The 23,359-nt window shown below is 37.3% G+C and overlaps 1 protein-coding gene across 1 annotated transcript; it reads left to right on the top strand.

The window, feature by feature from the left end:
- Positions 1 to 1,633: 1,633 nt before the first annotated feature.
- On the top strand, positions 1,634 to 23,011 carry LOC129257790 (protein adenylyltransferase SelO, mitochondrial-like). The gene is made up of 13 exons (XM_054896189.2): positions 1,634 to 1,716; positions 5,005 to 5,442; positions 6,475 to 6,647; positions 7,747 to 7,858; positions 8,785 to 8,908; positions 9,714 to 9,829; positions 10,891 to 10,994; positions 12,663 to 12,867; positions 13,403 to 13,603; positions 15,386 to 15,506; positions 16,483 to 16,710; positions 17,843 to 17,945; positions 19,962 to 23,011. Exons 2-13 carry the CDS (start codon positions 5,117 to 5,119, stop codon positions 20,075 to 20,077), a joined length of 1,929 nt encoding a protein of 642 aa, XP_054752164.2. The 5' UTR covers positions 1,634 to 1,716; positions 5,005 to 5,116; the 3' UTR covers positions 20,078 to 23,011.
- The last annotated feature ends 348 nt before the right edge of the window (positions 23,012 to 23,359 follow it).

Raw genomic sequence — 23,359 nt, 5'->3', positions numbered from 1 at the left:
CTCCCACAGACCCTCGGCCTACTATAACTGTGCTCTGTCGTCTGAAAAGTTTGGAATGGGGGATTGGGGGGGGGGGGGGGGGGCTTTCCTCACAAGGACTCTAGCTGAGATACTACAGAGGGTCGATAAGCCTGTGGATGGGATTTTGACCCGGGAAGGGGGGGGGGGTGGGCTAATCCAATCAACATGTTGCACGTACACACCAAAGTCGAAATAGGGGCTCTGGAAATCTAAGTCTTGGTCTTAAAATGGAGGTCTCTGGAACGGCTCTTGGATCAACGATTGCTTAAATCAAGGAACTCCTTGCTAAAATTGCAATGCTCTTTAACTGACCACATCAAAAATGGGGTTCTCCGGAGCTCAGTATAGCATGGTAGCGGCTGCGGAGGAACGAGAAACACAAATTTGAGGCTGAAACGGGGAAGATAGGAATTTCTAATGGCTTTCTGAATTGGGGCTAGCACCCCCCCTCAGGATTTGGACGTGATCCCTCCAAGCTGAAGCGGCGTCCATTTCCGTCCCGCGTCGCGCGTGGTCTGCTGTCCACAGTATGCGAAAGCAAATCTGAATGATTTTCTTGTAAATGAGGAAAATGTTCCATTGTTGTTGTGTTTTTTTGTTGAAAAACACAAAGTTACTACACTTAATTGGTTCAAGTGAAACGTCTATATTTCAGAAAACGGGGTTTATGTTATATGCATTTTAATTATTTTAAAAGCCACCTATTTTGTAAAAAAATATTGCGACAATTCAGAATTCCTGATGCTATCGTGAATAATGTATCAAATTATTTTGTAGACCTAATCTGTAAATCAAGTTATTTGTAACCGCATGATTTATATGAATAAATACCAGTATTAGTATATGTGACTCCAATCGTGTTGAGGATTGAGTAATACCTAATAAATCCAGTTAAAAAAACCAAAACAGAGTTGCTCAGTGGATGGGAGATACCATCAGCCACGAGTGAGGCGTTGACCAATATGTTCAATCAATATTTTGGTCTATAATTTAGTATCAAACTTTGAATGTTAATTTATGGTATATATTTATTGATTTTTTTATGATTAGTTTGAAGTATTGTTAGAGTAGGTCATAATTTAGATAAAAATTTAGCGAACGAAATAGAACACAAGAGAATATTGGAAAAAAATAAGTTTAAGTATATTATTCTTGTTCATGTTCCATTTGATTTACGTTGTTCGAAAGACATAAGATTTTACTGGCAAATCCACAGTAAAGATATAGAATTAAAAAATAAAATCCTTTACCAAATTTCAAGTGTCAAAATAACACCGTAGCTACTTTTAATATTATACTTTTATGCAAATACATTTTTTGAAAAGCTTACTTGGAAAAAGTTTTCTTATTTTTCCAATTTGATTGACTCAGAAATGTTCTGAAAAAGTGGAAAGTTTTTCAAAAGTACCCAATGCCTGCAAATAATATGGACCGTTTTCTCATCATTTCTAGCTGTTGTTACGTTCGCTCATTTCGTCATATTTCATATGAGATGAGTCTGATCAAGTTTCAGAGATATTCAAAAAGAGTGGTAGGTTCTTCGTTTTTGTCTCTGTCAGTCAGAATGCTGGCACTGTCTCTGCTCTGATTGTTGCATGTTGCCCTCTTGTGGCGTGATACCGCATCATTGCGTAACACCATGAACAAGATTTCGTCGAAAGTCGGTGTTGCGTAAGTTGGTCTTTTGAAGATGAGGTAAATATGAATTAGAGTGTTTTGGTCTTGTGATTTATAAACTGGAGTGTGATCAATTCATGGGTAGTGATATGACCTTGATAAGTTGTGGATTATTGTGTTTACTGCTGCCTATATTATATAGACTGAGGCAAGTTTGAACTACACACATGCTTGCTTTGTTTACTTCGGTCCCGCGTGATGTTTTCCCCGTCAGTCAGCAGATCGCGTTATTTCTGGGGCCTGCACCGGGGGGGGGGGGGGGGGGGGGGGCTGGGGCTAGAGCACCTAACTAAGGATAAGCAAAGTCTAAATAAGATGGAAATCATTAATTTCAAAATGATAATGCAGCAGGAAACTAGTATGGGAAAGACTAAATGTAAAGAGTTCCTCTTGATCTTGTCATGCTTGTGACAGCTCGACAGCCATCCAAAATAATAAAAAGATTGTCGAGACAATCCTTAATCAGTAGAGGCGCTGGTCAGAAAATTGGGATCGTCCCAGTTTACAGGGACTGTCTCAGTTTATAAGGATTTTTTCACACAAGAAATCTAGGAAAGTTCATTCACCTGTCAAGTGCCGACACCAATCAAGTGTGCTAGTCAATGTAAACGTATCGGGTTTCATAACAAGATTATTGGAAGACAGTAAGTCATGAAAAATAGACGGTGAACTGGGGGGAATTGAGGTCACTGAATCTATTTTTAGCACTCTCAATTCCCGTAATTGCTGTCTTTGTCCCGTAGGGGGAAGTGAAAAAAAAACGTCCCCATAAACAAGGACAGTCTCAATTTATCAAGACATGATTTGTCTTGGTTTATGAGGATATCCTCGTTTTCTGGGACAATCCCAATTTTTTGACCAGCGCCTCTACTGTTAATTTATTTTATTTGGGTGGGGGAGAGATAGAATGCTAGGGAAGCTGGAAGAGATGGACTGGCTACGAAGTAGCTCCCACTAGCCTAGGGGAAGAGTTCCTTTTGTGAAGAGTTCCTCTCACAACAGCCATCCAAAATAAAAGATTGTCGAGATATATTTTTTTGAACCTTCTCTATATTTTTATATTCAATTTTGGGTGGCTTTCCCAAAAGGAACTCTTCCCCTAGACAAGTGGGAGCTACTTCATAGCCAGTCCATCTCTTCCGGCTTCCCTAGCATTCTATCTCTCCCACCGCCACACTGGCCACCATCCAATCCTGCCAATCTCTCTCTTTTAATCCCATCCATCTAACGGTCCTATCTCACCATCTCCCATCTCTCTCCTACCATCTCATCTCTCCTACCATCCCATCTCTCTCCTACCATCCCTTCTTACCATCCCATCTCTCTCCTACCATCCCATCTCTCTCCTACCATCCCATCTTTCTCCTACCCTCTCATCTCTCTCCTACCATCCCATCTCTCTCCTACCAATCCCATCTCTCCTACCATCTCATCTCTCTCCTACCATCCCATCTCTCTCCTACCATCCCATCTCTCCTACCATCTCATCTCTCTCCTACCATCCCATCTCTCTCCTACCATCCCATCTCTCTCCTACAATCCCATCTCTCTCCTACCATCCCATCTCTCCTACCATCTCATCTCTCTCCTACCATCTCATCTCTCTCCTACCATCCCATCTCTCCTACCATCTCATCTCTCTCCTACCATCCCATCTCTCCTACCATCCTATCTCTCTCCTACCATCCTATCTCTCTCCTACCATCTTATCTCTCTCCTACCTTCCAAGCCCTCTCCTACCATCCCAACTATATTCTACATGGACCATCCCATCTCTCTCCTACCATCCAGACCCCCGTCAGGTCGCACCTCCGATGCAACTAGCCTAGGGGAAGAGTTCCTTTTGTGAAGAGTTCCTCTCACAACAGCCATCCAAAATAAAAGATTGTCGAGATATATTTTTTTGAACCTTCTCTATATTTTTATATTCAATTTTGGGTGGCTTTCCCAAAAGGAACTCTTCCCCTAGACAAGTGGGAGCTACTTCATAGCCAGTCCATCTCTTCCGGCTTCCCTAGCATTCTATCTCTCCCACCGCCACACTGGCCACCATCCAATCCTGCCAATCTCTCTCTTTTAATCCCATCCATCTAACGGTCCTATCTCACCATCTCCCATCTCTCTCCTACCATCTCATCTCTCCTACCATCCCATCTCTCTCCTACCATCCCTTCTTACCATCCCATCTCTCTCCTACCATCCCATCTCTCTCCTACCATCCCATCTTTCTCCTACCCTCTCATCTCTCTCCTACCATCCCATCTCTCTCCTACCAATCCCATCTCTCCTACCATCTCATCTCTCTCCTACCATCCCATCTCTCTCCTACCATCCCATCTCTCTCCTACCATCCCATCTCTCCTACCATCTTATCTCTCTCCTACCATCCCATCTCTCCTACCATCCTATCTCTCTCCTACCATTTCATCTCTCTCCTACAATCCCATCTCTCCTACCATCTCATCTCTCTCCTACCATCCCATCTCTCTCCTACCATCTCATCTCTCCTACCATCCCATCTCTCTCCTACCATCCCATCTCTCTCCTACAATCCCATCTCTCTCCTACCATCCCATCTCTCCTACCATCTCATCTCTCTCCTACCATCCCATCTCTCTCCTACCATCCCATCTCTCTCCTACAATCCCATCTCTCTCCTACCATCCCATCTCTCCTACCATCTCATCTCTCTCCTACCATCTCATCTCTCTCCTACCATCCCATCTCTCCTACCATCTCATCTCTCTCCTACCATCCCATCTCTCCTACCATCCTATCTCTCTCCTACCATCCTATCTCTCTCCTACCATCTTATCTCTCTCCTACCTTCCAAGCCCTCTCCTACCATCCCAACTATATTCTACATGGACCATCCCATCTCTCTCCTACCATCCAGACCCCCGTCAGGTCGCACCTCCGATGCAAAAAAATCCTGAATCCTGAATCCAAAAATTCCTGAATCCGCTCCTGTCTCCTATCATCCCTTCTCTCTCCTACTTTCCCAACTCTATCCTATTATCCTTACTCTCCTACCATCCCATCTCTCCTAGATGGTAACACTTCCCCTACCATCTTCTCTCTCCTACCATCTCATTTCTCTCTTAACCATCCCATCTCTGAACAAAACCTTTTTATTTCCCGTATTTCGCAAGTACATGTATTCTACATGTATGTATTTTTATCATGATGATCACATTTTTCTGCACGAACATTGTGATCATGATAATGTCCCGCAGACCAATTAAATGTCTAGTTAATATTCATTTTCTTCTTTTGTGATTGATTATGCTTCTCTTTATCTTGCAGATTTGAATGCTGAAACAGCAAGATAGGTAACACAACAAGTAGATTACCCCCAACTCTTTCGTGGGGCCACCTTAGACTTTCCAATAGTCACAGTATCAGCCAGTCCTCTAAAATGGCTCGTATCGATAAGCTGAACTTTGACAACCGTGTCTTGAGAACCTTGCCGATTGATCCAGAGACTGAGAATTTCACCCGGCAGGTTGCTGGGGCTTGCTTCTCTCGTGTGAAACCGACCCCTGTGGCCAACCCAAAGACAGTTGCATACTCCGTTCCTGCGATGCAACTACTGGACTTGCCAGAGGAGGAGCTGAACAGAGGGGATTTCCCTGCATATTTCTCAGGAACCAAGCTCTTACCAGGGAGCGAACCTGCAGCCCACTGTTACTGTGGCCACCAGTTTGGGAGCTTTGCTGGGCAACTAGGAGATGGTGCAGCCATGTTAGTTTGTATTTAGTTGCATCGCTAAATAAAGGAAAAATATCTATCTTGATGTAGATAAGATCTAATCAGTCTTAGAAAATTATTCATTGATTGTGTACACTGTAGTTGTCCCAAAATTATTTATTAATAATAAATAGTTCTTGTATAGCGCATATCACAATTATGAATAATGTCTCTATGCGCTTCCAAAGGACTTGGATATTATTACCCCAGCTGTAGCTGTATTAAGGGGAGTTTCTCATCTGTTTTCATTGATTGATTACATTATGGTCGTCCCAACATTATTTATTCAAGGGGAATTGTCATCTTTTTTCATCATTGGGACTTTGACACCATTCGGATATAGAACATACATGTACATGGTAGAAAAAGATTTATGACAGGCAGGCTCCACTGGAAAATGCTACATTATTATCTCACTTTCCCTGGCCTGGCGGTTGTCTGAGGCAAATCAGGCCTGGTCTAAGAATTTCTAGACATTCTAGCCGGTACATAGAGTCTTCTGTCCCCTAACGTGTCTCTGTTATAGATATTTCCAATGCTTTTCACAAATTCTGGGGTCAGCAAATAGCAATACACTCCCCGTGGAAGCCGACACGTGTCCTGTTGCATAAAAGTTGCTATTATAGTAACTTTGCCATCCAGTGGTAACTACCGTGGTAACGATGATCATCAGCCAACCAGAATCAAGGATTCCATGCAAGTTACTATTGGATTGCAAAGTTACCATATTTGTAACTTTTATCCAGCGGGGCCCTGACTTTAATCTGCAATATCTTACTCTCCTTCCATTATTAAGACTACTGAAATTAAATCACAGCGTACAAAAAAGTGTTGATGTTTTTATATTGTAGATTGAATATAACAAATTTATTTATCAAAATAAGGTTATTTGTAAATAAAACTTTTTTTATCATTTATCAAAATTTATCAAAATGAGGTTATTTGTAAATAAAACTGATTTTGGATACCTAAACAGCTGTTCTTTGTGATTAAAAATCCTCTCTTCCTTTTATTCAAACATGATAGGTATTTAGGAGAAGTTGTCAACCAAGCGGGTGAGCGATGGGAGATTCAGTTTAAAGGTTCCGGTTTAACCCCTTACTCCCGGACAGCTGACGGTAGGAAGGTACTGAGGTCTACCATTAGAGAATTCCTCTGCAGTGAAGCGATGCATCATCTTGGCATATCGACCACAAGAGGTAAAGCTACATCCAATCTCAAAAAAATAGTTTGAATCGGGACGCAAATATTTTTTTAGAAAGAACCGGCAGATGAAAATAATAAAACAGCAACTACAAGTTTTTATTACGAGACTCGAGTATACATGTAATTCACATTATTAACCTCTTACCAAAGCTAAATATGGGCTTTAATACAATGTTCTTTAGCATTGCATGTTATTACCCTGGCTTTAGCACGATATCAGGTGCAGGACTGTTTCATGGAATTCCTTTTAACAGGTGTCCATTTACTGTACCTTGGTGGAGGGTGGCAAGTGTACATTTAGATAAATGTACCGCTGCCCACTTTCTTTCTACGTAATGTACACTGCTCTTCTCTGTTCCTCCCCTCTTCTCCCCCTCACCTCCCCCTCTCTCTCTAATGTTATAAAACAAAATATTTCTCACACGATCCATCAGTTACTTTTTTTGTAAAGTGCACTAAAGTTGTTTGTATTCATTTTTGAACAAAAGTTCTATATATCATTACGACCCAATATTTCTTTGTTGTAATTTTGTAATGAAATTAAGTTAGGGGCTTACCTTTTGTACATGGTTTTCTGTTTTTCGGCTAGACCCTCCATTTTACTTTTAAATACAAATGTCATCTTAGGTAAAATTTATTGAATTGTGTTCCTTAAATCTAAGATTATGTTATATATATTTTATTGTGTCTTGTAATATTCTCGACCTTGATATGTTATCATAAATATGTACAATTGTGAAACGGAAATCAATAAATCAAATCAAATAAATGCCTTGCCAGAGAATGTGATTGCTGCAGTGGGATTCAAGTCCGTAGAGTAAGCAACCAGATCATAACACATCTACATAACTTCAATAAGCCTGATGCTGACCAGCAAAAATTGCATGAAAATTAAATCAGGCAAAAATGGAAAGAGAGATAAATGAGTTTTGGAAAATAGATAAATTATAGCAATTTGGTGAATTTAAAGAATTTAAATGTGATCTCATAAATAACTCATTGAATCCCCAAGAACGCCACACTATTCATATATATTTTTTTTATGTGGAATCTAAACATTTATATTTCTATATCATTTCATTGCTTTACTAGCTGGGAGCTGTGTGACCTCTGACACTAAAGTAGTACGTGATATCTTCTATAGTGGTAATCCTATCCAAGAGAGGGTCACCATTGTACTTCGCATTGCTCCAACGTTTCTTAGGTTAGTAGAAATACTGTGGCATGTAAGAGTGTTGAATCACTTATGACAAATTTCAATATCTTTGGTTCTGGCACTCAAACTATTAGGGAGTAGATTTCAAAAGTTGGAAAATTGTTGAATGCATTATTCCTTACAAATACTTGGCTTACTGATTTTTCCAATAATGTAAAAAAAAAGATTCTTGGCTTCTGAAACTCATATGGAACTTTAAGCAAGGTAGGAAGTTTTGCATCCCATTGCTATGCTTGAAAATCTCAAACATGAAATACAAAATTTACATTCCTTCTGTTACACTTCCCTGTAATAAAAATTATAAATCATGATAATTGAGATTGCTGTATCTTTACCTTCTCCGCAAATACTGGAAGAGTTGTAGCTGCAGTCGAGCCTCCAGGGCCCCGTCTTACAAATAGTTACAATTGATCCGCTCAATCTAAATTATATGGATATCCAACAAACCAGGAAATTTAAACTATGTCCTTTGTAAACAAAGTTGTAAACAAAGAGAAGCACAACGAATTTTCAAGAAAAGAATGGATGCATGATTATACGACATATCCAAAAAATATTTGTAACAAAAATGAATTTTAGATGGTGACGTTGCTGGCTTTCCATAGGTGTGGTTGTTTGGATCAATCGCAACTCTTTGTAAGCTGAGGGCCCAGGGCCCTGTCTTAACAAAGAGTTGCGATTGATCCTATGATGTATATTCATGCATTCATTGTTTTCTTGAAAATTCACTGTGCTTCTCTTTGTTTACAAAGGACGTGCAAATTTCCTGTAGAAAAAATTATGACAATTATGACACTTTGTAAGACGGAGCCCTGGTCTGTCTTCTTGTCAGCTACGTGCATTTATGCTTCAATGAGTTTGAGGAGGCAGTTATTAATCTCTTTATATTGTCATTGTTTTATTTTCACCGTCAGGTTTGGTTCATTTGAAATCGTAAAGCCTGCTGATGAGACGACAGGAAGGAAAGGTCCTAGTGCTGGAAAAAAGGATATTTTAGAAAAGATGCTTGATTACTCCATTCAGTCGTTTTATCCAAAGGTAAATTTCCTCTTTGTTTTTTTTCTGCGATAGTCTTTTAATGCACCAAAAATGAATTCATGTGAGTGTATCTTCATGGCGATGATTTCTTATTAATTTTAAGGGAAATTAAATATTGCATCAAGATTAGTTTAATGTAGAAGCAGAAAAATGAGAGAAAATATTTCAGCTTTGGCAAAAGAATCCATCATGAATAGCAGAGTTAAGATATTTTTTAAGTTTGATATCACAGGTGAGCAGCTTTACCATGTATCATTTGATATATATTCTAAACATTACAATAATTTATGATTAGGTCCGAGTTATTTAGTTTTTTTTTTATTAGTATAAAAGTGAATCATTTCTAAAACAGTACAGTGCAATATATAGTAGACTGAATATAAAGTTGACCTATAATTCCAATAATCGCCTTACTCAGATCAGAATAGGCAAAACATTTTCTAAAGTCAAATTTCACCTAAGCCAAACAAATATATATGGTCCCAAGGGACTTGACATAGACAGAGTCACTCATGTTTCAGATCTTGCAATGGTAGAAGGGTAATTTTTGTTTGCATATAGTCAAGAATCAATCTCGTTTTTGCATTGGTATTGGTAATGAGTACTACTGATGATAGGCATTTATATAGCACCACCTGTCTAGAAGCAATCTATTCCAAGGCTCACCCTGGTTCTAGCTCGAGCTAACCGTTTAAAGCGCTCAGTGCATTCAGGAAATAAATCCTTGCCTGGTACCCATCCACCTCACCTGGGTTGAGTGCAGCACTATGATGGTAAATTTCTTGCGGGTATTTCTATTTCTCAGATCTACGAGGAGTTTAGTGAGGACCTGGTCCAGAGGAACCTTGCCTTCTATCGAGAGGTGGTGAAATCAACGGCCAAGATGGTTGCTGAATGGCAGTGTGTCGGGTTTTGTCATGGGTAAGAATTGCGGTTGGTCGTTACGCCTCCTGGTACTGTAGGCAATGGCCTGTATTCTTCAGAAGCAATACGCAGACCTGCCAACCAGTACGTTTTAGCCGTATTTAGTACGTTTTTGCAACCAAAATACGGCAGTACGTTTTTTCTTTGAAAAATACGTTTTTTTTTTTTTACTAAGTCGTAATTTATTGAGAAAAATAATCTCTATATGTCTCTATTTCATAAAACGTACACAAATATGGTTATTAGATCAATGTAATTTCAGGTAACTTGTTTTTTTTTTCAATCATTTTGTTAAAACCAGGGTGATGATATGTTTTAATGTTTTTTTTTTCATCTGCAAGAGCAGTGCGCATTTTAGCTTGCATGCAGCTTGAGCGCCGCGATGAGCGAGTGCGCCAAGCATTTTATTATGAAATACACTTTTTTGGGGAAAAATAAAGTTTTTTTTATCACAGAATACAGTTTTTCATTCCCAGAGGTTGGCAGGTCTGAATACGGTGTAAACAAATCTTTGACACCTATCGCTTCCCATACTTGAAGCCCAGACATAGACCATGACCTAAGTTAAACTGGAGTTCAGGCTACGGCTCTATAATGTTTTAGGGACAGCAGTATGTCCTATATGATTCTCGCGATTACTTTAAGGACGTCTTTAATGGATCAACGTTGGACTATGTGTACACATGCATATGGACATGTTAAATGATATTAGACTTATGCAGGGCAAGAATTAACATTTAAGGAGTATTTTTTGTATTTTAGTATTTTTTTTGGGGGGGTTGATTATTATTAAATTTTAGGGGCAGTTCATTCTATTTCACTCGTTAATTTTTCACTGCACGTCGGACAGTTAAATGTCCCTTGAAGTAGTCAATATTTGTTTAAATAATATTGACTGTTATTTATTTTGTGTTTTATTTCCTCTCTTAATTGTTCAGGTTACTTTATCCTTTCAAATACAAGTTGTTGTCTTTCCACATCCCATGATAAATTTGATTACTTCCTTTGTTATATGTTATTTTCTCCTTCTTTCTGTTTTTAATTCCACTTTGATTCAGGGTGCTGAATACAGATAACATGAGTATCTTGGGTATCACTATTGATTATGGTCCTTTTGGTTTCTTGGATGGTTATGATCCAGATCACATATGTAATACAACTGGTGAGTATTATTAGTATAGTAAATAGGTCTCCGCACACCTTGCAACTGGTCAACAATCCGATTTTGGATCGAATTGCATTTTGCTTATTTTTTTGAAAATGTGAATGAAAAGTATCTTTTTATTTGAGGTTCGAATTAACTGTAAGAAATACAAATATAATGATTTTGGATAAACTTGCCTTCATTTTGGAGCAAATGGGTTTCAAATCATAGCCAATCGTACGATTGCTATGCCGTCATTACAACTCCATATTCAATTCGCTTTTATTTTAGTAAGGATTGTAGCATATTCGTAGATATGGATATAAGTATTTGTGTGATTATTTAGAGTTTAAAACAGTAAGATGTTCCATATCTCAATATTTGCATCAAATTTTAATAAGATTTATTTGAAAATCTGGTCATACACCAATCGTAAGGTGGAATTGAAATAGTATAGGCCTACATCGGAGAATGCATAGTATACATCGTAGAACCTTATAATTAGAAATTAGAAATTAGACAAAGTGGTAAGTGCACTATATAGCAATTAGACCAAATCATTAGAAGATGAAAGGGATGGTCCAGGCTGGAGATATTGATATCTTAATAAATAGAGCAAAATTCACAGAGCAAAATGCTGAAAATTTCATCAAAATCGGATTACAAATAACAAAGTTATTGAATTTTAAAGATTTGCATTATTTTGGTGAAACAATTCTAGGCATGTCTTTATGAATATTCATTAGGTGGGCTGATGATGTCATATCCCCACTTGTTCTTTTGTATTTTATTGTATGAAACTAGAAATTCAATTTTTTTCTACCAAGAACTGAAACAATTGGATTGACAACTGGTTAAGTGCATTAGTTATTTATTGCCACAACTTATTTAATTTAAAGGAGACACATCATTTACACATGTATGAAAAATTGAAAGAATTATGATTTCATGTAATAAAATAAGAAAAAGGAAAGTGGGGAAGTGACATCATCAGTCCACCTAATGAATATTCATGACTATGTGCATATAACTGTTTTCACAAAATATTGATAGACTTTAAAATTCAATAACTTTGTTATTTGTTATCCGATTTTGATAAAATTTGCAGCATTTTGCTCTGTGAATTTGACTATATTTATTTAGATATAAATATTTTCAGCCCGGACCATCCCTTGAACTGGTTGCAGATGAATCAGGGCTATACAGAGTGGCAGTGTACCATTCTAATATTCTAATAGGAATTAGGGGTCCCATGCAAATATTCTATATGCATGGTGACACATGTGCAACTGTTTCACTGAATCAATGTCAAACTTTAAAATTCAGTCACTTTGTTATTTTTCATCAGTGTTTTGCTCATTTAAGTTTACTCTTTTGTTTCAAATCAAATATAATTTTGGCCTGGTGTACCCTCCACGGGTAATTAGAATAATCAAATCAAATTTCTTTCTTTCTCTCTGTAAAAAAAGAACAATTTTTCTGTTTCAAAGTTCTTTAATGGTGTGTTAATTATCTAGTATGTTGAAATTAACCTGTAATTAGATGCTGTTTTAGGTATTTATGTATCAGTTATAACTATTTTATATGGAGTTCAATTGCGTGGGGTCTGAAAAATGCATGTTTTAGTGAACTCGTATCATCCACAACATGTCAAATCAAGATTGTAAATTTGTTCCTTTTTTTCAGATGATAGGGGGCGCTATACATTTACGCGGCAGGCTGAAATGTGTCGATGGAACTTGGGCAAATTTGCAGAAGCCCTCTCAATGTGCCTTCCAGAAGAAGTGTCCAAAAAAGAGTTGGAGCTCTTTGACCAGACATTTGAGGAACATTATATTACCAAGATGAGAAAGAAACTAGGGTTGATTCAGAAAAATCTATCTCAAGACAGGTATTCTTTTATTTATTTGTTCAATTCAGTTTTAATTTAAAAAATACAACGAAATGGTTTTGTTGCAGATTATTTCCAAAGACAGTATATTGGTGTAGATGGATTGAAATGTATGTGTAAGTTTAATTCATATTTTCAAAGATATGTGTTTATTTATGGCTATTTGTGTTTTACAAACATGTTATAGTGTTTTGGTTCGAAGTCGTGCAAGGATTAGGATTAAGTTAAGGTTTGAATTTCAGCTTTACGTTTGCTCAAAGTTCGCATTCTCAGGAAGAGCAATTATCGCATGTCATAGAATCAATGCAGGTAAACTAAGCAGATTTCCCGAATGTTTTTTACTCCCTCTGCCAAGGTCACCATATGATATTTAAATGGTTTATTTTCATTGAAACTAGGGCTCTAATAGACATTACACAAGGCCGCCATGCAGGTAACTAGAGCAGACTTCACCAATGTGTTCCATTCACTGAGTACCCTCCCTCTGCCTAGCTCACCATGTTATATTTAAATGGTTTATTTTCATTGAAACCAGAGCTCTGATAGACTCATTACACATGGCCATGCAGACAACTAGAGCAGACTTCACCAATGTATTCCGTTCACTGAGTACACTCCCTCTGCCTGGTTCACCGGGATTTGATGAACAATGCAGCAAGCTACAGGATTATTTGCTCTCACAGTGCTGTGGTGTGGAGGAACTCAGGAAGGCAAACTCACCTCGTATTCATCCAAGGTAAAAATATGCCTTTCTCAACTCCGTAAATTGCCTATTCGTCTTCTGTCAATTTCTCCACTCACCACATGGTCCAGCTTCATTTAATCTTATGCCATTCCGTCCATCAACATTTGGTGTAACAACCATTTGGTCCAATCATTCACTTTGTCTAATCACCAGTTCGTCTATGACCATTTCATCTCAAAACCAGTTGGTCTATAAATATCCATTTTATTTTCATTTATTTCGCCCAATTAACGCTTATAGGGACAGCGATTTTCCGTTTCCAAAAATTGCCTTCTCCGTTTCAGAAAATCTCGAATTCCATTTCAGCATGTCAGTAAACGGAAATTCCGTTTCCCCATAGACTTTGTGTACATAAAAAAAGAGAATTCCGTTTACCCATTGACACTCGCGCTGGTCCAAATTTGTATCTGCCACTGTACCAGCAACGCAATAGAATCCGTTCTAATCGGATCTATGCGGGTACACAAACTATTCTGACAAACATATTTAACATAAATACATCCTCACCTTTCGAATTATTAGCATTATTTCACGGTTAAATGAAATTTCGTCGATTATTTTGGGGGTTTTAGGACATCGTTTTCAGCAGTCAACGAGTTTCGCCTATCCTCCATTTTGGATTTCAAGACCCCGATATCGTGCTGTTACATCTTGGAACGTAGAGGCAGCAACACACGACTGTGTTGTTGAAATCAAGCGTGTGCATGTGAATGTTTTCGATAAGCCCAATCCAACCCCGCCCGGGCCGGCGCCGGGTACGGGCGGCGAGTGGTTCGATCGAGTGTGATGAAGTCGAGTGCTGTCACGATGTGTGAATTGTCATGATTGTAGCGAAGTGAGATCGTGTTTTCTGAGGTTTTGTGGTCATTTAATATTCATATTTTGTTGAGATTTTGAGTAATTTCTGTTGCTGTTCTGTGTGTTTTGAGGAAAATATGTTTTCTGTAATGTTCCGTTTGAAATGCCACTTTCCGTTTTAAAATGCCCTTTCCGCGGAAAATCACTGTCCCTACACTTGGTCCAATTAGACCAAATGGTGTATGGACTAAATAGCTATTGAACCAACTGGTTATTAGACGAAAAGGTGAGTGGACGTAATGGCAAATAGACCTTTTGGATAGTGGACGAAGTGATGGTAGACCAAATGATAGTAGATGAGTTGGTAATTAGATGAATTGGCATTTGACCAACAGAAAATAAACCCTCAACTCCACCCCGACAACATGTGGACTTTAATTGATAGAGAAATATCAGACAAGCATAACATTAGAAATTCCATCAGAATCAAAAGTAAAATAAGAAGTTATGGGTGTTTTAATTTTGATTTATTTTTACAAAACAGTTATAAAATGCACAACACTCACCCACCCACTCACTATTCATACTTTACTGTACGAAATGTGAAACTTTTCAAGTTTCATTCTTTATAATGAAAAACTTAATTCCTCTGTCAACGTATGTTATTGTGTAGTCTATTGTGAACCAATCCAGAACTTCCTTGTCAAATTTACCAAAAATAGATAATTCTATTTCTCATGTATACGTATTTTTGGAGATAAAACTTCAATTTTGGTATTATCATTTATTTATTTTTATTTACTTTTTATTATCATTATTATTATTATATTATTATTAGTCTGTTGTCTCACGATGCGGCAACCTGAAATTTCCGTTTGCCGCATCGTGAGACAACAGACTATTTCCTTTACAGACTCTATACTACCACGATGATCAACATCGTCCGTAATATTTGCCTTTCTTTGTATTCTTCAGCCAACTGCAGATGCTCATGATGATATCACAGAGCAACCCGTCCTTACTTGAGCAACTATTTGGTGGCAGTTCAACCCTCAGGAAAGAGCTAGCCAAACTAGAAAAGGCCAAAGAACTCATCGTAAGTATGAAATTTATCATGTCGTTGCAGGAACACCCTTAAAAACCATCCTTTCCTGCATTGCATTCGTGCAAAAACGCCCCTGACTGGACGTATGAGGGCATTGCGCAAGGGCGTTTCTGCACTGACATGACATATTATCCTGGTAGACAGAAGGCAGGTGGGCGTTTCATAACGCTGTTCATAAAATCATGCATGACTTTACGCACGACTAGAACATGTTCTTAGGTGCTAAGTCAGTTACATGGGATAATTGCCAAGTTTTCCTATTGAATAGGAATATTCCTTTCTTGGTGAAAAGGAAATTGCCATTTTAACCTGTGTTACTTTATCTGTGAAAATATCTTTGTAGCATTGAATAGGAAACTTGATATTGTTTCTATTTCTGAAATTTTCTCAGAAATTTGTTTCTTCTTCATGGCTGTAAGGGCTGGCAGGTATTATAGCACAAGAAAGGGTCACCAGCCGTTCGTAAGTGATTTGTAACTTACAAATTACTTTCTGAAACACCCACAGGGATCATAAACAAGTGTTCAGTGTGGATTAGAGAGTGACAGTGGTACCAGAACAATCTGGGGGCCATTTCATAAAGCTGTTTGTAAGTTAAGAGTGACTTCAAGAACGACTGGTGAACCTTTCTTGTGGTAAATGATATTCACAATGAAATGTTCATTGGTGATAATTTAGAACATAAGAAAGGTTCACCAGTCCTGGTGGGCGTTTCATAAAGCTGTTTGTAAGTTAAGAGCGACTTTAAGAATGACTGGTGATCCTTTCTTGTGGTGAATGGTATACACCAAAACGTTCAGTGGTGATGATTCAATTCATAAGAAAGGTTCACCAGTCGTTCTTAAAGTCGCTCTTAACTTACGAACAGCTTTGTGAAACGGCCCCCAGGATGGAGAGTGGCAAATATAGATAAATGCCTTGCCAAAGAGACTTATTTACTAAGCCTCATTCACTTAATTTTTGATAGAGCCTTACTGAGGAGCAGAAGAGAAGTGACGATTCAGCAGTCTGGTCCAAGTGGTTAGATGAGTACAAGCTAAGGTTGATGAAGGAGACCGAGGATACATCTACTGATCTGAAGGAACTCAACCAAAGGAGAGTTGAAGTCATGAACGCCACCAATCCAAGGTTCATTCTGCGTAACTACATAGCAGAGAACGCCATAAACGAAGCAGAAAATGGGAACTTCTCAGAGGTAGGTCTTAGAATTTGAATTTACATACAGGTGAATCTGTCTTTAGAGGTCAAAGCTCTCAGCCAGTGTAGTGACCAAGTGGTCCAAGACTCTGACTGCACCATGTTAAGTCTGGGTTTCAATTCCCGGCACGGCCCTCGACCAAGGTATTTTAATCTACATTGGTCTTTTATCTTCCATAATATAAATGAAAATGCTTCCTGCGTTATTGATATCAACATGTGCATGTGTTTAGTGTAGTTGCATGAAAAAAATAGCTTCCACTTGGCCAATAATTTGACTTGTAGAAGGTCAACTTAGGCAGATTTGACTCCATGTATTTATTTATTTACTTTTTTTCATTTTATTCATTTATTGTGTATTTTACGAAACAAATATTCAGTAATTTTTACTTACATCTTTTCTAAGCTACTGAAATGCTTGCAGCTGATTGGCTTAGAGCAAATTTTTTTAGTGAAAATCAATGACAAGATTATTCATGAAACACTCCCATTTGTGTATACATGTGCATTTCCAATATTCTTTTGTTTTCTCACTCTGGAGACCATGGAGCTGTGTCATTGTACATTTTGTTTACTTTCAATTGAAGTACATCTCATGATTATCAATTTGAGAATTTTCTATTAAACACAAATATTGTGTTTCCTATTTATGATTGATCATCATCATCAGCATTTAAAGTCCATTTTCCCTCTTTGTGGGCGGGTGGGACAGTTCATTTCCTTGATGGCTCCCCTCCATACTGTCCCGTTATTTGGGCCAATGTGGGTAATATGTATTGGTACACCCTGTATACGAACATTTCTATAAACAGTTTTCATCTTCTTGAGACCTTGGAGTTGTGTCGTGGAAATTAGTGTATTGCCCCCCCCCCCCCCAATCAAAACATTAAAGGAGCCTTTCCACAATGACTACCTGCTCATTAGGACCACTTTTCTTGTCTCCCTTTGGTCATCATTTTGTAGAGGTTTCACTGTTGTAGGTGTACAATGTATATTGAAATTTGTGTGGTCATCATTTAACTGTGTAATGGTTTCCTATATTGTTAAATTGTGTAGAGTTAAAATGAAATAAACCAAACTTGAAACTTGAAACAGGGTATTAGAATTTGTTGTGATATTATTCAACCCAGGTTCAAAGAGTGTTAAAGCTATTGGAATCTCCATTCAGTGATGACGTAGTCTTGCCAACCGTTGAAGATCAACAAACAGAGTGTGCTTCTGATGAAGATACAGGTAGGAGTCCCATTACTCACATTATTGATTCATATTGTATTGTCTTTTTTTTTCTAGTTTGTTTTTTGGATGTATTCAATTCAATTTAACTGTACTTCAACAATTAAATATATACAACAAAATCATTGACATAAAAAGGTGTTACTTTCATTCAAGGAAGCTCAGTTGCTTGTATAAATTGGCCCCATAATAGATATCAAATCAATTATGTCAAATTTAGAAAGAAAGGAAAGCCTTGTTTTCATGAGTTTGGTCCTGGAGGCATGTTTGTTATAATTCGTTTTAAGATATATGCGAGGATCTTGTGTGAATGTTTTGGGGATGTTGCGGCGATCAAAAAAAAAAATTCAAACTTTATTTCAGTGGATCATTATTGATGCGAGAGAATGTTTTGGGACATTTCCAACATGAATGTTGTCTTCATGCAAGTGAGCCAGCTAGTGTATTATAAAAGACGTGATGTATATAATTCAATGAATGTTAAAATAAATATAACTGATTAATATAATCAGTCCCAGTCATCTTTATACTGCCAAATGGCACCTGACTGGTTTGATTGTTTACTGTCTTAGACTTTCAATTATTTAATATCAAAACTACCTTGTCTTTTAGATGTTATGAATGAGCTATTTAGGCGAGGAAAGCAAAAACCCTTAGTGATGATAGTTCTGTCATTCGATATCAAAATACAGAGTAAACAAAGGTAATTAGTTTAGCAAAATAATGCATGTGTCCTCTCTATTGGTTCAACTTGCTTGAGGAATCTGTTTGCCTCCTGAACCATCCTATATCCAATTATTAGGACCTGAGCATGCAGGAAATCTGTACACTTTTACTTATGCACATTAACGCTATCGGGGGGGGGGGGGGGGGGCACAGAGGCCCCCCTCAACTATTTCCGCAATATTTTCTCAGCACAAATTTTTTTGGCCGCACCACTCATTGACTTTTTTCTTTCAAGTCTTGCGCATCTTTTGAGACCAAATTTGCTATGCTCGACTACGCGGTTCCAAAATTAAGCAATATTTGTAAGTGCATGTCAGACCAAAAATTGCTCAAAAACGTGATTTCGTGTACAAAGTCAATGCAAATTGTGTTTTCAACCAAAAATTATAAATGTATGATTATTTTTAATTTTGCTAGTCTAAATGAATTTATTTTATGCTGTTTATGATCTTAAAAGAGTCCCTGTTAAAGTTCTTCGAAAAAACAGCGAAAAACAAAGAAATTCATAAGAAATTGCAAAAAAAACAATATAATACATAAGAAATTGATATGATATCGCATTTTTTTTTCACATTCATTTGCTAAGAACACCACAAAGAGCATCTGCACCAAAAATTAGAAGGTTTGGAGCTTTTTTTTAGGGAATCAGAAGAAAAAGTATGATTTTGCATACTAATTGCGCATAAATTAGCATTATCAATTAATAGTGATTTAAATAAAATAAATTGATACAGAATTTTGTAGCTTATGTCCCAGGCAACCTGCATGCCAATTTTCGGCATGATTGCGTGATCGACGGCCAAGATCCCAAGAGGAGCCACCACCCCCCCCCCCCCCCGGCCTTATGATCTCCCAATATACCCCGGCCTAGATAGGGTTAAGGGCAACATTGGATGTTACGGATTGACAAAGTTCAAAGGCACATTAAGACTGTCATGATTGTAAATAGGTTCATAAAAATATTCCAATTCACGTCTAATTCCAACTCCAAAAGAAAAACAACTTTTATTTCTACTTTGAAAGGGGAATTTACAAAATATCTACATTTTAACATGCCATGTTAAATCTGCTTCCTGCTTGCCTGCTGGAACCATCTTTGTATCTCATAGAAAATTACTCAAATAGGAAGATATGTGCCAAGTTAAGTTTACCGTAAATGGATTCCATGTTATCAGAAGATGGGTCTTTATGTTCCATGTAGGCAGTCTTGTGTGTGTTGCAAAGACAACTTTTCAGTTGTTCAAAATTCATCAATCAAATCAATCTATTTTGTACGTTTCTTCTGTACAGGAGCGAGCAAGCCTTCTGGGTCGTCCACTCTGCAGTCCCCTAAAGTGAAGAGTTGTACTGGTGAAGCTTATGACAGCAGGCCTCCTGCATCAGCTATGGAGCTTAGAGTCAGCTGATCTTCATAATTTCCTCCACTTATCAAGTCACAGCTCATCGAGTTTTTAAAATGGACAGGTCAATTGAGAGCAAGAATCCTGTTTTACTCATTTCTATCGATCATTGTTTAATATGTACAGTAAATCTGGTATTGTACCTCTCCTAGTTTGAATCTATTTTGTGAATTTGAGCAATGATGTATGTACTCGTGAGCTGTGACTTAAGCTGGAGGATAATTTTTAAATGTCACAAGGTATGTCAAGGTATGGTATTTTGTAAACGCTCAACTTGTATTTATGAAGATTTGCATACAAAACTCATTTTTTGAGAGGATGCAAATCTGATGTTGATACCTTGATGATGTTTAGTAATCTTAGAATTTTCAGGACTTGTGTCCCATCTTAATTTATGTCTGCCCAGTGTATTATGAAACCCAAGGCTGCAAGATTATGTTCCGAGATGATGTGGCCAACCAGAAAGTGATGTAGATTTTACTTTGAAAGTTGAATGAAGTCAATGATTTAAAGAGCAATAAATAAATAATATAGTACATTATGATAACTTGTGGGAAACTATGTAAACAAATTTGCCACTATACATATATGTAACTGTTTGTGTGCAATGTTAATGTACATGCCTGTCATATTGAGAGTGCAGAATTACGAGTCTTAATAATTATGTGTTAATGATTTCATGTGTTGTGTGTTTTATACAGGTGCTTGATGCCTTGATTTTGTTAAGAAATAGTGATTTTTATATCTAAATCAAACTTTAAATAGCCGAGATAAACATGACTAAAACAAATCCCTATTTCTTCAGGAATTTGGCCTGTTCTGCAGCCTCATCATGCAGTATTCCACTCCCTCTGTCTGTGTTGGGGAGAAACAAAAAAGTTTTTTTTTTTAAATTCTTCAAAACAGGCAGATTTTTTAAAATGTTATAGCTGCCTGAACTTCTGTGGAGGAAGTGAGGCTGTGAAGGCCTAGGTTCTGGTGATTTGCCATTTCTGAGAGTTCACATACCAATGTTTATTGGAAAACTGCAGTTATGATTTGATTACCTCACTGTACTGTATATAGAAGTCAATGACTGGTATGTTCTCATCTCAATATAACATACTTCATGACCATTAGTCATTTGAACAAGTACATATGTAGCAGTATCATAAAACTTTAATAGTTATCATTACGTGTATAACGCAAATAACCAACAAACGAGGTGCTTACATTATTGAATGAAAAAAAACTTGATTTTGAACATCTGAATATACTGCATTATTTCATGAGGCATGTGTATCAAACTATTTGATATTCACTTTACAGAAAATATGCTACTACAAGTATTTAAAAAAAAATGTTAGTGAGCTTTTGGATTAAAAACTAATCGTTCCTATAAGTATCATGGAATGTACTACTAAGACTATTTCAGAGAAATTGATCAGTTAGCTTTCATAAAAAATATATACATATATATTTTAATATTGGAGACTGCCTATGTCCTGGAAGGATCTCCGACACCAATGACTGTCTTTCGAGTGTTTATTCGCAGAAGGAATTGCATTGGAACACAACTCAACTATATACTATAAATATACATTTTTAGATAACCATCCATATAAATAGAATGAGTAAGCATAACATTTTTTTTTCATGAAGAGATACTGAATGTTTTTGGGAGGAAAGTACTTGGTTTGCTACTTGATAATATAAATAGTATCGTATGAATGTATTGAATTGATAATTTATTGACTTGATAATATAAATAGTATCGTATGAATTTATTGAGTGGTGAGTTTACTGAGTTACTATGTTATCATTCTAGTGGGTCTATGTTATAAGACTACACAGCTCGGAATGTTGCATTATGATGGCCTGATGTTAGTTGTCGAAGACTTGAAGTGGTGCGATTAAGGCTAAAGATAAAATACTTTAGAAGATCGCACCATCTCGCTCTCACACAGCAAGCCGAAAAATCATCCCTCTATTGGCAGTCAGAATACCTTCCCCTTGCATGACAAAAGTGGGACTTTCTTCTACAGTCAGCATGGATCTAGGTCCCGTTTCATAAAGACTTATAATAAGTGCATGATTTCTATAACAAATTTATTATCAGCCAATCAGATTGAATAATTTCAGTAGCTTTTAACCGTTATTGCAGTTTTGCTATTTTGACAAGTAATATGAAACAGTCCCCAGCTCACATGAGCCTCCTCTCACTGTCCCTCAAACACCATATCATGCTCCAAGTAATTAACCCAAACCACATGACCATGTTTCTTTTGCAATCACTTCATTTCCCTATATGGTGGTCTACCAAAGCTCAGAACCAAAATAAGGCAAAGGAGACTGAGAATGCTGGTGTACTTAGCCCAACATCCGGTAACGTCCCGTATTTCTATGGGAACTGATACAAGGAAAAAGAGGAAGAAAATTTGGTCTACATAAATTTCCAGGGATACTGGCATCAGCAATTCACCTGACTTTAAAACCATGACTTTAATTCACCTGACTTTAAAACCATGAGACAGCTTGGATATATCTCGTTCATGACTCCCGAAGTTCACATAGGATTGTCCTATGACACTTGAAATAGTAATACTAGTATTATGTAGTAATTACCTTAACAGCAACCCAGAATTGTATACGTTTTATTTGACAGGGTCATAATTCTATCGCACAAATATGTAATTTCCTCACTATGTCCTTTCAGCAGCAATGATCAAGGACATTTCTATGAAAGCCTGCTAATTTGCATTTTTTTTTTAAATATGAGGAATCCATAGCCATGCTTACTTTTAATGGCAAAATTCATATTTTACATCTCGTAGATTTTATTTTATGTATTTGGCCGATCATTTTACCACGTTTGTATGTACATATATCTGCTATTTTGAAAGTACTATGATGGTTTGAATGAATAATCAATGAAGAAATAAAATTACCGTGTTTATAGTATTTTGTGTTCTTTCCTTGTCTTCGATATAAAGGGGGAGTGAACTGTGTGTGGTCTCTCATTGACTGTGTGTTATAACTACATAGTCTTATAAAATATACGTTTTTCAGATATCTACTAATACTACAGAGAATAAATTGACCTATAATCGTATTTGTATAGAGAAACTAAAATGGTTTGAGAGGAAAAGTGACTGTTTTGCTACTTGGTACATAATTATTGCAGTATAAATGTATTGAGTAGTTAGTTAGCATGTTCCAGAAAACTAGCCAGGTATGAGTAGTTGAGGACTTGAGATGGCGGTATTGGTTCGTATCTGCTTTTATAATTAGGTGCAGTGGCCGAGTGGT

The sequence above is a fragment of the Lytechinus pictus genome, chromosome 3, assembly GCF_037042905.1.
Source record: "Lytechinus pictus isolate F3 Inbred chromosome 3, Lp3.0, whole genome shotgun sequence".
NCBI classification, from domain to species: Eukaryota; Metazoa; Echinodermata; class Echinoidea; order Temnopleuroida; family Toxopneustidae; genus Lytechinus; species Lytechinus pictus.
The sequence above is the reverse complement of the archived record's forward strand: the minus strand, read 5'-3'. Positions and strand labels throughout refer to the sequence as shown.

Coding starts and splice junctions, on each gene's coding strand:
- LOC129257790 (XM_054896189.2), top strand. CDS start 5,117: ATGGCTCGTATCGATAAGCTGAACTTTGACAACCGTGTCTTGAGAACC. Junction 7,859..8,784: donor ATTGCTCCAACGTTTCTTAG/GTTAGTAGAAAT, acceptor TTTCACCGTCAG/GTTTGGTTCATTTGAAATCG. Junction 8,909..9,713: donor TTCAGTCGTTTTATCCAAAG/GTAAATTTCCTC, acceptor TCTATTTCTCAG/ATCTACGAGGAGTTTAGTGA.